At 43.0% G+C, this 14,255-nt stretch overlaps 1 protein-coding gene across 2 annotated transcripts in view; it reads right to left on the bottom strand.

The window, feature by feature from the left end:
* Window positions 1-4,046: 4,046 nt before the first annotated feature.
* Window positions 4,047-14,255, bottom strand: part of LOC138452014 (zonadhesin-like) — a 165,287-nt gene continuing 155,078 nt past the window's right edge. For both annotated transcript variants that reach the window (XM_069604946.1, XM_069604945.1), the window contains one exon: window positions 4,047-4,550. In XM_069604946.1, coding sequence (XP_069461047.1) covers window positions 4,168-4,550 — 383 coding nt within the window. In that variant the 3' untranslated portion in view covers window positions 4,047-4,167. The remainder of the gene's footprint in view (window positions 4,551-14,255) is intronic.

The following is a 14,255-nucleotide window of genomic DNA, read 5'->3' as shown; positions in this document are numbered from 1 at the left end:
TGAACGCCCTTGGGAACCGAAGTTCTGGTCAGTAGAGAGAGTAGAGAGTCAAAAGGTGCATGTGCGCACCAGGTATGTGTGCAGCTGGTGCAGAATTCGTGTAATAGCTGCTTCTTAGCGGTAGGTGTGGTGGTTGAGAGATCAGGAGTATGTGTTCGTTATGGCAGGGTTTATCCAGACCGAGTGTGGCTGCGTTAGGCCTGAGGAGAACGCCTGGCTGGGGGGTGTGTAACCAGCAGTGTTTACTTAGAGTGATGTGGAGTGAGCGGGAGATGTTGATATGAGAACAGTTATACCGAATGGTGTCATAGTATCTCTGTGCTCCAGTTGAGTGGTGGTGTAAAGAAGAGTAAGCGTGGGGCGGGTAATTATGGGATATATGCTTTTTCAAATGTTCCTTGCAATTCAAAACATACTATGTACGTCACGCAATTCTATGGGATCAAGTCCGTTCTATGCATTTTTATTCATTTCATGCGTCCCAGATTGTCCTACACACTCCGGTCTGCTCGACACACTCACTCCAGTCCGCCTTGCGTGCTCTAGTCCATCCCTCGCTCCAGTGTGCTTCACGCATGCACTCCTGTATTCCCGCGCATGCGCTCTTGTCTTCCCCACGCATGCACTCCTGTCTGCCCCGCGCATGTACTCCTGTTTGCCCTGCGCATGCACTCCTTTCCGCCATACACGCTCCATTCCGTCATACGCACTCCTGTCCCCACTGCCCACTTGTCCCCACCGCGCACTCGTTCCCACTCGGCGCTAGTCTCCTCTACACGCTTGTCTCTTCCAGGCGCCTGTCCCTTCTAGGCGCTTGTCCCCTCTACGCACTTTTCTTTTCGTATGCACTTGTTCGGTCATATGCACTCGTCAGTTCTATATATTTGTCGGCTCTGCCAGTAGTCTGTTCTATGCAGTCCTCCACTCTACATTTTTCTGCCCAGCTCATCATTCTCGCTCTGCTTATCCATCCGTTCCCGCACTCGTCCGTTCTATGCATTCATTAGGTCTGAATGCATTCCGTACTCATCCGTTCTTCCTACTTATCCACTCTACACACTCACCCGGTATATGTAACTCATCCGCCTTATGTTTTGTCTGCCTTATGTCCTCGGAGTGGAGAGTGCTGGTGGTGGTGTGGGGGGAGAGGCGGTGTGGGGGAGAGGTGGTGTGGGGAGAGGTGGTGTGGAGTGGTGGTGGGTGGTGAGATAGCCAACAGGGACTCAATTGAAAAAAGCAAGGTGGAACATGTGCCTCTGCTGGCCCAGACCGCACTTCAGCATGCCTAGAATGTGGGGTGGGGAAGGAGCGGGCTTGAGGTTTTGTCTGGGCTTTGTGCTTTGCAAAAAAATAATCACATAACATTTTGGGACCATAAGAATTGCCACATAACTGTATTTTATTGAAATATGTCTGTGATTGTGATTCAAGCATCAAACCCTAATGAGCAAGTAATGCACACTGTTAAATCACATGGCATATATACTCATTTGGACATCTGGGGCTGTTCTGGATACCTAATGTCCTTGCATGTTTTACAGAGCTCGTGCAATCACTCAGTCCCCTCGATTACAGCACATCTCCTGAAAGGAAATGTGAGTCTCCAGAAGTCCCCCTGCATATGAGACAATTACTAGAAAAGTCAACAGTGTTGGCTTTTGTACAGGAATTTTCCAAGCAGTGACATCTTATGCCTAGGCATATACACCATGTCCCACCTGTTGTCAACTCCTGATCAAGTTAATCATGTATGGCGCACTGTATAAACTTAATGTAATACAAGCATTAGGAAATCTGGAATGGTATTTTAATCCCACAGTCAACCTTTTCAGCGCAGTCACAACTGACAATATAGGGCCTGATTCAGAGAGCGTTTTCCTATGGGGTTGTGGCATTATAAAACGGTTCTGTGAATCAGGCCCATAGTATCCGAGACATCCTGGTGGGTGCAACGTTGTCTTCCAAAAGAATCTGTTTGAATTTAAGATTCCTTCCCTTATCTGCCTGTAGTTTATTTTAAAGTCTGACTACACATCCGACAACTGAATGAAATGCTGTCAATGTTGTTATTCCCTGGAAACATTTCTGGGGATTACTCGATTGGCCTTTTAGATGTGAAAAAACGTGTGTGTGTGTGCATTGTGTGTGGGTGTTCTACAATATTGTATGCATGCATGCAAGGTGGCAGACCAATTCTGTATCTTGTTTTGTTAAATTGTAACGGTGTTAAAGATGCAAATGTGTAATTTCTGCAGACAGGTCAGGTGCAGTTTCTTACAAGTGGGTATACATTAAATGCAACAGTTTCATGATGCAGGCATATGTCTGTCAGCGCCTTTTTCACATTTTCTTGGTGATGTCATGTGGTGATTGAGGCTTCTATGGTGCATTCCTAAATTCCACCGTTTTCACTATAGATGCTGCTATTAAATGCCAGTAATAGAATATTTTATAAACGTACAACAATGTCCTAAGAATGGAATGGAGAGGGTGTGAGTGGCGGACGAGGCGGCACAATGAAGTCTTTATTTCTCATTCTTTTTATGTTGTCGGTTGTTTTGATCAATTTGCATTTGTTTACTCAATGCCTTGCTACCAAATAAGCTAACTATATTACAAATCCCATTCGGACATTCAATAATGCTGCATTTCTGTCAGTTCTGTATAGTGCTACTATGCCGTTTCCAAGGATTCGAAACACTGCAGCATATTACATAGTTTAAACAAGCCAACAGTTATGTTTTTTGTGTAGGCATGGGATAGTCATTCATCAGGCACGGACAGAATGTTACTGCCTAATCAGAACATTGCAGCGTGGTTATCTGAGGATATAGAAAGCCCGGCCTGGCAAATACCTATTTAATACAGGCACACACTTTGTGGAGACATTCTGATTACACAGCAGTACCTTTAAAGCTAATTAAACAGCTAAATCTTAGCACATTGCTTAGAAAAAGCACAGGCAGGCCAACGTTTAATGTTACTGATTGATGGGGCTAGCTCAATTAGATATCCGGGGATGATGTGTTTTGGGTGGGTAGGGGTATTTTGTGTGTGATGTTGCCAAAAGAATTACCATGACCATTGGCAGTCAATGATTGAGTAAATAACCAAACAATACACATAATGTGTCCCTCCTAACATGCCATCTCCCTCCTAACTGTACTAAAATTAAATACTTTTGGCCTATGTTTGGCTCTTTAACACCATCTAATATCCAAAACTAAGAATACACTGGCAGATCATGGTTGGCAGAGGTTGCCCGGGCCCAGAACATTGTTTAGTGGCAGTTGCATGAATGAACAGAGTCCAAGCCTACAGACACTGCGTGAGGCAGTAGATGAACTCATTAGGGGAGGAAGATCTTTGACTGAGACACCAGCTGCAGGTAACAAACCCCGGCGCGGGTGGAGTTTAGACCATTTCATGCCACAAACAAGTTGACATGACAACAACATACTCTGCTTCCTAACACCCTTTCTATGTTTTACTTTTGCAAGGTTGTGGCAATTAGGCAGTGCTAGGGTCACCAAATTACTCAAAACCAAAACATTCAGCTGTGTGTTAAGCGTAAAATTCCCTTATCAGGAAACATAATAAGCAGAAAATAATAACGCTTGAGTATGGTATGATCAATCATTTAAGCTTTTTTGTTTTTTATTAAGATATTGATTTAGTTGAGTTATCAACTCTTTCAAGTTACATTTCTTTTTTCCTTTGTGGGCAGATTGAGATCATTGCACATTTGAGTACATTGAATGTTCGCACAATTAATATAGCTAATATAGAGAACATCTCTGGTCGATTGATTATTGATGCGAGCATTCAGATCATTCCATACAGTTGTTGTCACTTTGAGTGAGTTGATGAGCTAGGCTGGTTACAGTGGCGGGTATCCTAATCAGGCCACTTGTAATGCACAGAGAGAGCATAGTATAAACATATCGTTTGATACAGAGAGAGAGACTGTGAGCATTGGTTATTAATATTTCAAGAAAACCCTAAGCTTTATTTCAATAGGGAGTAGTCAATGAGCCAAGAAGAAAGACATTTCATGAACAGCTTTAATCAAGAATTGCAGGGGTGCACATGTTACATTAGTACACATCTAGTGATTTTTCCCAACATGTACGTGGGTGTACGGTTTTGTGAAACATGTGTGACTACTCATGCAGGGTCTGCGCAAGATGCCTTGCACTCACTTGGCTGAACACACTCGCGACCCTTCCTAAGGATGAACCCTGGCTTGCAGGCACAGCCCACGACGCACTTCTTTGTACATATTTTGGGTGGGTTTTTGTAATTTTCACAGGTGAGGGGACAGGCTGTTCCACACGACTTGTAGATTGTGTTGCCCGTGCAGACCCCGCACTTTTCCTTGGGTATGCAGGAGCCGCTGTCTGGGTCCTGCAGGATGTAGCCATCGTCACAGACACATCTCGGACAACATGCCTTATTGCACCCGCCCGGTGTGCCAAGCTGAGCGCAGTTCTCTGGGCAGGCAGAGGCGCAGGCTTCAAAGTGCATGTTTGGCGGGCATTGCGGTGGCTCTGGCGAGAAAATAGCAAGAGACGAATGAAACAAGTGGTGCTTCACAGGTGAACACGTCACGGCGTACGGCGCAATGACGACCGAACCCTTCCAGGGTCAAAATGAAAGGCCTCTTTAAGCTCACACCAATCAAGCGAATGCCCCATGGAAGGATTTACTAAACCCCACCCGTGCGTACATGTATACAAGGACGGGGCATGGAAAATGCGTACATGCGATAATGCGTCCATGCTGATTTGAAAATGTCGATCAAATGCTTAAACGAGCTTATAAATGCTATTTTTTATAGCAACCCCATGCAAGTAAACATTTAATATTGCCGTATGTTTTTTTTTTTAAAATACAATAACAATTTAGTAACTGTGTAACCGACTAAACAGTGACTGAATATTTTACTAACAGCTTATCACTGCTTGGGAAAAGTTATTTAAATGTTACATCTCCGTGTTAAGGGCTTGAGGAAGCATTTATTTTTCAATGGCGTCCTCTCTCTCTCTCTCTCTTTCTCTCTCTTGCAATCTCTCTCACACATCTTGCTCTGTAACTGTTTTCCTCTCCATCGTTATTTCCCTGAACTGCTTTTCCTTCCGACCACACCCTCTTTATTGTATGATAAACCCTAACCAGGTATATTAATGTTCTTCTGATTTTCGACAGCTGTTGTAAAGCAATGACCGCACATGTGGTAAATATCAAATATTTTGTTATTTGTTTTGTTATTTGCTCAAAAAGGGTGATCTTATGATGATTTCCTCACCAAAAACACTTTCCATCTATCTTATGTTTAACATTCGTCTACATTGTTGTCTACTTAGGCATCCTCCTTCTTATGAACAGTCTTTAATCCCTAAAACAGGAAGTGACATCAGAATAGCAGCAGCAGTGGAGTGTGCATACTTACTGTAGCAGCAAGGATGCAAAGTAACAGCTTGAATGTTCTTACATCTTCCACCAAATGCACAGCTCTAGTAATTCTGCCCCATTAGTACCAGTCATGCCAATAGTGGTTGGAACTACTAGAATTCATAAACTAAAAGTGATCCTGATACTGCAGGTATTAGCAGTACTGTTGATCCTACCCATAATAATAGCAATACTGCTTCCATGAGAAGCAGAATTGGTAGTGCTGCTACTGTGGGGCGGCTCATTAGCACTAGTAACACAGCTATGTCTAATACTGCTACTAGTAGTAGAGAATGTAGTGGTAGCACACACACTGCTAGTATTGCAGGTAAAATTAGTATACTGGTTGCAGCAGTTCTACTAATATTAGTGATATCATTAATGTCAGGGACCTCGAATGATTACACCCAGAGGATGATTCCACTTCCTCGGTTGCACATGGTAGACACAAATTTGCGCTCAGCGCGATGCACGGATATACCTAGTGCTCATAATGGGATCAGACAGGAGGGCAGTCACAGGCATAATATTATCTCAGAAAATAGATTTAAGGTCTTATCCACCATGGAAGAAATTGATTGACAATCCCAGAACACCCCATTGACCAGTCCAACATCTTCAAAAGGGAATTCAGGAATATAAAAGAGTTCAGGGGAGGGGTTAAAAGGCATTTCTATATTGACATGGAAGTTATCGGGGCAATCTTAAAGTCATCCAGAAACGGATAATATTGCTAGAGTAGAATCGTATGATGTGATCCTGTTACAAGAAACCTGGACTGACCCACATTGGATCGGATGGCTTTACTACCTTCCAGATTAAGGCGACTAAAAAAACGAGCGGCCTCCCATATGGAGGCCTAGCAATATTGGGTGACCTTTATGGGAAACCACCCTATTCCCCCTACAATACCCATCACTGACGCTTCACCTGTTCTCAATCAAATCATTGAGGGAGCGATTTCCAATTACATCGGAAATTTCTATAATCGGGAGGGTAAAGGCGGGGGAATATACATTAGCTATAATCTAACACAATCACAAACCCTTCTCACATGTTGGGTGTGGAATTTAATCTAAAAGTAAGAATTTGACCTTCAGAATATCTTCTAGACGATATGAGGAGTGCAATTTTTTTAATTTCCTCCATGTGTATGTTCTAAACCCACACATTTTCAAGTGGCCTTAAATTGCATGCCTGGCTAAATGAGTGGGTTGTAAGATCAATCAACGTTCTAGGGAAGTACACATTCATGAATACCCTATGTAAATCAAACATATATTATTTATGTATTCCACTAAGGTTCTTGAACTCATGAATGAGTTTAGTGTTAGAAAACCACTGTGCTGTATATTTAAGATTGGTGGGGGTTATGGATTCATTTGCGGGAGTCCGAAAACAAAAGAAGAAACAAATGGGATGCTACTGTGAGTGAATCAATGCCAGAAGTGATTATAGGTAACAATAGTGGGGTTTTGTCCACATTATTGGCTGATGGGATTGAAGCATAAATGGGTCTGCTGTACTACACCCAGCTAATGCTGAGCATTATGTTTAGCTTTGAAGGAGAGGGCAAGGAACACAAGGGTCGGAGGAAGGACAGAGTGTTTAATGAAGAATGCAAGGAAACAAAAGATGCCCTGATGAAATCCCTAAAAACATCTCCTTTAAAAGAGTAACCTTAACTAGGAAACTATAGCTTAACAACAAAGCTTGGGAAGAGCTAACATTAGCTGCTTCGCTCCCTAATTCAAGATCCTTTGGGGGAAAAGGTGAATCGTGGACTGAATCACATTTCCCAAGGTAACCCATTAATGGTCAATTTTCAAGACAGTGCACGGGTAAAGCACTTTACTACATCATTTGTGAAAGAATGGGATACAGTGAATTGGGGAAATACAGCGTTGGATTGTGGAGACCGGCAAACGGGGGAGCCCAGCACGGCACATTTTGAATATGAGCAAGTCTGAAATGCAAAATGTTCACATGCATGAGGGAAGTTTCCAGGGCCGGATTATATCCCACCACACTCATATCATTACTATGACACATTCTGGGCCACAGTACTTATGATTGTTTATAATAGTATATTGGAACAGTAGGCTTACCCGGACACCTGAAAGCAAGCCATCATAGAGCCTAGTTACAAGAAGGGGCCCAGAGATGTCTGACAGCATACCAATTAATCTCTTGCTAAACTCCCACCCAAAAGTATTTTTGAGAGTGGTTTTGTACCGCCTTTTGAAGTGGATGTAAGACCACCAAATTCTTGGAGACAATCAGTTGGGGTTTCGTGATGCTCTTGGGACCAACGAACAAAGCCAGAATCTACTTAATTGTAGCAAAGTCCACATGCTTATAAAGAGAACCAATATACATGGCATTCATGGATCTGAGAAATGCATTTGATAGGTTACTGGGATAAAGTTATGGCAGTGCCTCAGATTATCGATATGCCTGTTGGAATTGGTGAATAGTCTCGTAAATTTGCATAGATCTAATATGGTGTGTTTCCGCTCGGGCTCCAATGGGCATTGCACACCCTGGTTTCTCATGGAGTCTGGAGTAGGACGGGGATGTGTCTTTGCTCCTTTATTGTTTTCCTTATGCACAAACAGCCTCACAAAAGCTTCATTAAGTACCAATGCTGATGATCCACACTTTGGTACATGTCACACTCCAGTTTTTACATATGCAGACGACACAGTGCTATTGGCAAGAACTCCCAGAACTTTGCAACAACTTCTGGATGCATATACCAAGTTCCTGAATGGTTTAGACATACAGATCAATGTTTCAAAGTCTGCAGTCTCAATAGGTAACCCGAAGGGGTAGAGACTGAAGATAAAGAGTCAACACTTCCTAATCAATGGCCAACAGGTTCCCTCAGCTGGATCCTATGATTACATAGGGATCACCTTTTCTATCAACTTAAATGGGGAAGCACATAGGATCAAATACGTTTTGAAGATGAATCAGGCAATTGGGGCTATGAAAAGATTTGCTAACAGGCCCCACCAATCCCTATTATTTTAAAAGTCTATAATGCAAAACCAAAAGCCATAGCTCTATATGGAGCCAATGTATGGGGCTTTGGACTAACTATCTCGCTATTAGTGATGGAAAACTCATTCTTTAAGTATATTCTTGTCCTGCCGACATAAGCACCAAATTATGCAGTTTAAAATGAACTAAACGTAACGCCAATCGACGATATGATACTGATATTGGAACCAGTAAAGCTATGGATAACGGTTTGGTCTAAAGACCAAGCAGTACTGACCAGAGACATTATCTCATCCTTGCTGAGCAGTGAGCAGTGAAAAAAACCCTTCTGAAGTGACTCTGCCCATTACTAAAACCATGGTGGATTCCGGCATCTCTGCCCATCAATTAAGGTATAAATTAGACCAATGCAAATTAGAAAATCAGTCTGTCAGCAGTTATGCACTTCTTGCAGAATGTCACCTTCCAAGCTATCTCGCATGGCTAGGGGAAAAAAGGATAAAGTCTTAATTACTTGTACTAGAATCAACTGTATTTGTTCAAATGGAATCACTGTGATGTGGGCGGGGAATACTGCAAATAATCCGATATGCCCAATTTGTATGACAGACATTGAGGATCTACTTCACCTGATCTTCTTCTGACCTGTATATACTATACCCGGTCAACACTTCTTGCTTCCACTTCATAGACATTTGTATTTGTATTTGTTTATATTGCGCACCGAACTCTGGGGTAACTGGGCTGGAAAAACATAGGAGTTACATGCAGCAAATCATGAGACAAAGGCTAATGTGGAGACCCAAGGTTACAGGTGGGTCGGGCAGTTTAAAACATGTCAAAACATACATGAAACAATGGCAAGTGTGGTGATCAAACATGAACGCTGCTAAGTGCTCGTAAGGCGGTGGTGAAGAGGTAGATGAGTGTCTTATTGGGGTGGTTTGTTGAGCAGCCAGTTTTTGAGACCATATTTGAACGGCAAGAGGGCTGGTTCTTGTCTGAAGTTCAGGGTTAAGGAGTTCCATTGTTTGGCCGCTTGGACTGGGAAGCTAGCTCCTCCCGCTGTTTTTAGGTTGAACCTGGGTACTTCCAGGCAATGGGATAAAGCAGATCTGGTGGGGCGACAGGACTGGTGCTTACATATTTTGTCAGATAAGTATTTGGGGGCTGTATTTGTGAGGCATTTGTGCGTGATTACCATGGTGTGAAGCGTGATTCTGTCCGCACTGGATGCCAATTGGCACTTCGTCTGAGGGTAGAGATATGGCAGGATCTTGGGAGGTGAAGTGATGCTCTTAGTGAGTTGTTCTGAAGGACCTGAAGCTTGTTCAGGTTGAGTTCGGAGGAGCCTAGAAAGAGTGTGTGACCGTATCAATTTTTGATAATGCAAGGGCTCTGGATAGTGTTAGGCAGCTGCTGGAGGATAGGTAGGGTTTGTAGATTAATTTATTTGTGTATGCTGTGGAAGCAGCTATGGAGCTGACTTGTTTTGTGAGGGACAGTGTTGAGTCGAGATCGACCCCTGGAGTTTTTATTACTTTGGAGACCTTGATCGTATTACCATCTATAGTGAAGGATGTATGGCTGTGATAAAGTTTCTTCAGGCGTGCTTGGGTGCCGACAATCAGAAGCTCTGTCTTGTCGTCATTCAGGCATAAACTGTTTGTGGCCATCCAAGCCTGGATTTCAAGGTATATGTCATTCAGGAGTTTAGAGTCTTGGTCGTAGCAGCCTGAGGGGAATGAGGATTTGTGTGTCATCTGCGTAGTTGGTGTAGATGACACAGAGGTTGTCCAGGTGATCGAAAAGGAGCTTCATAAATATGTTGTAGAGAGTGGGCGACACGCAAGAGCCTTGAGGGACTCCACAGAGTGTGGGGCTCGGGTCTTCAGATGCTGATGGAGAGAAGACTCTGGTGGTGCGATTAGAGAGAAAGGAATTGACCCAGTCCGAAGCATTGGTGGAGAAGGCTGCTGCTGTAGAGAGGTGGCCAGTTAAGATTTGATGGTCAACAAGGACGAAGGCCGCAGACAAGTCTAGGAGTAAGAGGATTGCTAACTTGCCTTTGTCCTTCGCCTAGTCCATTTGGATCTTCAAGTCTAGAAGCGCTGTCTCTGTCCTATGCCTTGGTCTGAAGTCAGATTGTCTGCCTTTGGCTTTTAAACAATGCAGACCAGCTTTACTATATTTATTAAAAACAAGTACAACTGTTAATAGCTTGGTCAATTGTAAGATATCTTAAAGCATCATTGAAAGGAGAGCTAAAATATTAAAATCAACAGGCCCATAACGTTTTCTTTTTTAAACTTACCTGTGATTTATTTTGGTATTTTTAAAGCATCTTAATTAACATGCAGTGTGCATAATGGTTAGGTTGGACACTTGTTTTACATCTAACTAGCTTATATACCTGGCGTTGGCCGGGATTTCATTTTCTCATAGGTACTATTTGTTAGAAATAGCTCAAGGTAGCTTTACACTTTTCAGAAAGGCTCCATAAGAAAGGTGAAAAGACAAATTCACTACATTTGTCGATTATTTAACATTTTTAGAATACTTTCTTGTAAAGACTACACAACAAAATGTTTTGTTCTTCTTAAAAACTCATTCTGAAATGTATAACTGTATGTGTGAACAAAATGGATATTCCTGAGCAGCATGATGGGTGATATGATGCTGACGGTGCCAACAACTATGGATCTAAAGTTTCAAATTACCAAAGTACATGTTCATTGTAAGGCTTGCTTATAAACAAAATGTTTTGTTTTTGTTGGAGCAAAGATATACAACTTATTTGGGGAACCCACTCTAGAACACTTGACATAACTGCCCTTGGGAAAAACGTGGAGATTCCAAGTTGGTACCAGTGCACTTGATTGACTGGCCCTGTGCCTTGCTGATCGTGATACCAAATGCCAGCCTGACCGGGAACTGTAGGTGTTTGAAACTGAACTGCATTTCTGTCGGAATGAGTGGACTGCAGCGGATGTATACATCTCCTCCTTTTCCCTTCCTGGTCAACACTGTTGCTTCAATCACGTTGGCCAGCAATTTATTCACCCACACATATCGTACCTCTTATGTAGCAACGATTTCATAACTTCTGTAATAGTACCTGCCTTCACCTTTGACTCTCAGGTCAATTCGCCTCTTGTATGCCTCGGCTTTGCTCATACGCCTTTGCCACCCATACGCCAACGAACCTCTCATGTGCCTGCCTTGCCTTCACCTCCCATACGCCTTCGCCTTTCGCCTCCAATACGCCTTCACCTCCGATACGCCAACGCTTCACCAAGCCACAAACCCACAAACACATTTTGACTTTTGCTGAAATCTGGGGAAAGGGGTGGGGTGTCCAAATGTCATGTAGCCACTAATGTCCGGAGGGTCCTGACAGGTGACTGTGCAAAATTTGGTGCAGATAGGTGAAACCGTGTGGAATTGTATAGCGAACATACGCAAAGCCACAAACCCACCAACCCACACCCACATTTTCACTTTTGCTGAAATCTGGGGAAACGGGTGGGGTGTCCAGATGTCATGTAGCCAGTAATGTTTGTAGGGTTCTAACAGGTGAATGTGCAAAATGTGGTGGAGATTGGTGAAACAGGGTGAAATTGTATAGGGAACATATGCAAAGTCACAAACCCACACTCACATTTTCACTTCTGCTGAAATACGTGGGAAGGGGTGGGGTGTCCAGATGTCATGTAGCCAGTAATGTCTGAAGGGTCCTAACGGGTGTGACTGTGCAGAATTTGGTGCATATTGGTGAAATGATGTGGAATTGTATAGGGAACATACGCAAAGTCACAATCGCACATAGGTATACAATTTTACTGTTTTATATAGTAAGAAGAATTTGTGAGCATTTGTACTGCATTTGTGATGATTTCATGTACTGTAATATGTGTTGGAATTTTATATTCTGAATAAACTCGATGTAACTGACTAATGTCACTTTATGTATATTTGTTTATTTATTTGCTTCTTTATTCATTGATTTGTTTTTGTTGTTTTAACACAACCATATGCAGCTTGGGAACGATTTTGGAGTGCCATTGGTAGGAGTGGAGAGAGGAAAGGGAAGACACTCAGCAACCTTGGTGAAAGTGCTAAACGTGTGGGGCCCTACAAGACTGTTGGTAAGTTTTCCAAAGAAATAGACGTATAAATACTGGGGGCCATCAGTGCTTGAAAAAAGGATACCAGCCATTTCAGGGCTGCCGAAGAGACACTGATGGCATTTTTGCTGCAGTGAAGGGTGATGTAGTGGATGACTGCACCACATGCCTTGGATTTCTAAAATAATGTATCGAGCTGGATCATCACAAGCCATGGCTTTGAATCTGTCCTCACTTATGTTGAGTAGGCAAGCTTTAGTGCCTTGAAAGTCTGAACCTTGATTGTTGGTAATGAAAGAGGTAGTTCCTATAACAGTACACATGAAATTGTTCACTTCTATGAGTCGATTGCCCATCAGGTGAAAATGAGCAAAGCATTAGTAGTTTTTTCAGCAGGAGATTATGCACACAGAGACGTTACAGAAGGCTTTATCGTGGGGGAAACTGTACTAATATGTTTTTTTCACATTTGCCGTGGGTTAAGATTCAATTTCCAGAGAACATACTTCCATGTTTGGTACCAGTTTTGTCAGACATTACACCGACATAGTGATGCAGGTCATGAAGGTGTCTGTGCGGTCATAGTATGAGGATTCGCATTCTGAATAGGCTGATAAGAGACTATCTTGGCTTTTATGCAGTCAGCTTTGTGGACGAAGGTACCGGTTATGTCTTCCACCAGTTTGGGTGCCAAGGGGACAGCGTTTTGTGCCTAGGAAATATTTCACCCGCTCATTGAAGCTCTTGACGATTTCCACCACTGTGCTTTTGGATTCTGCAATTCGAGTGTGGAGATGTGCCCTTTTTTGTCAGAACATCGTCTGGTAATTTTACGGGTGGTTTTATCTACATCAGTGTCATGTTTGCACCATTTCCGCTCCAGGTTTCTGCTTTTTTTAAAGGTCAGCCAGCCTTATTTTGAAGAATGTGTTCGAACCCTAGGCACCAGCTGGATTGCGGTTTCAGGGCTTTGCATATTGGGAAATCCGGTACTGTTTCAATGTCTTGGGAAAAGTGTATAGTATTGCTTCTGGGACCTTAGGTATGAATGGCAGAGTAAAGAGGTCAACAATCGCTCAACGAGATACCTTGGATAAAGGTGTACAAGAAAGAGAGATCCAGTTGTTTAAAGTGCATTAATGTTCACCTATGATTCTGTTTATTAAGCTTGCACTGTTTGGTCACCTACATGCCCCATCGCTAGCATGTATCTGACAATGCTGAGGATCCTCTTTAATGTTCTTTCCCTCTTTCTCTTGATGCCCTTCTCCCGTCCCTCCATCCCTATCCTTCATTCTCCATCCAAATGCAACCCAGGCTGCTATTCTCTCTCCCATCCTCCGACTCCAACCTCTTCTACCCTAGCCTTAAACCTTCATTTCCCTCATCAACTTCCTCCTCTTCCTCTGCCTTGTCTTCTAAACTCCACCTGGGTCTGTGGAATGCCCAAAACCTCTGTGAAAAGATCCTTACTCACTAATAAGTTTGATTCCCATCCCCCTAAACTCTCAGTGCTGACTACCACTGAAACCCCCACGACACAAACACCCTAGTAGCTATTCACACTAACTTTGTCTCTTTCTCTAACTTACCTCTTCTCTCCAGTACATGGCAGTAATATTGGTCTCGTGGTCAGCAAGGACACATCATCAGTGGCCCTTCCCCACT

Source organism: Ambystoma mexicanum, chromosome 1p (assembly GCF_040938575.1).
Source record: "Ambystoma mexicanum isolate Mex_15411 chromosome 1p, UKY_AmexF1_1, whole genome shotgun sequence".
Taxonomy (NCBI): Eukaryota; Metazoa; Chordata; class Amphibia; order Caudata; family Ambystomatidae; genus Ambystoma; species Ambystoma mexicanum.
This window is presented reverse-complemented; position numbering and strand designations above follow the sequence as displayed.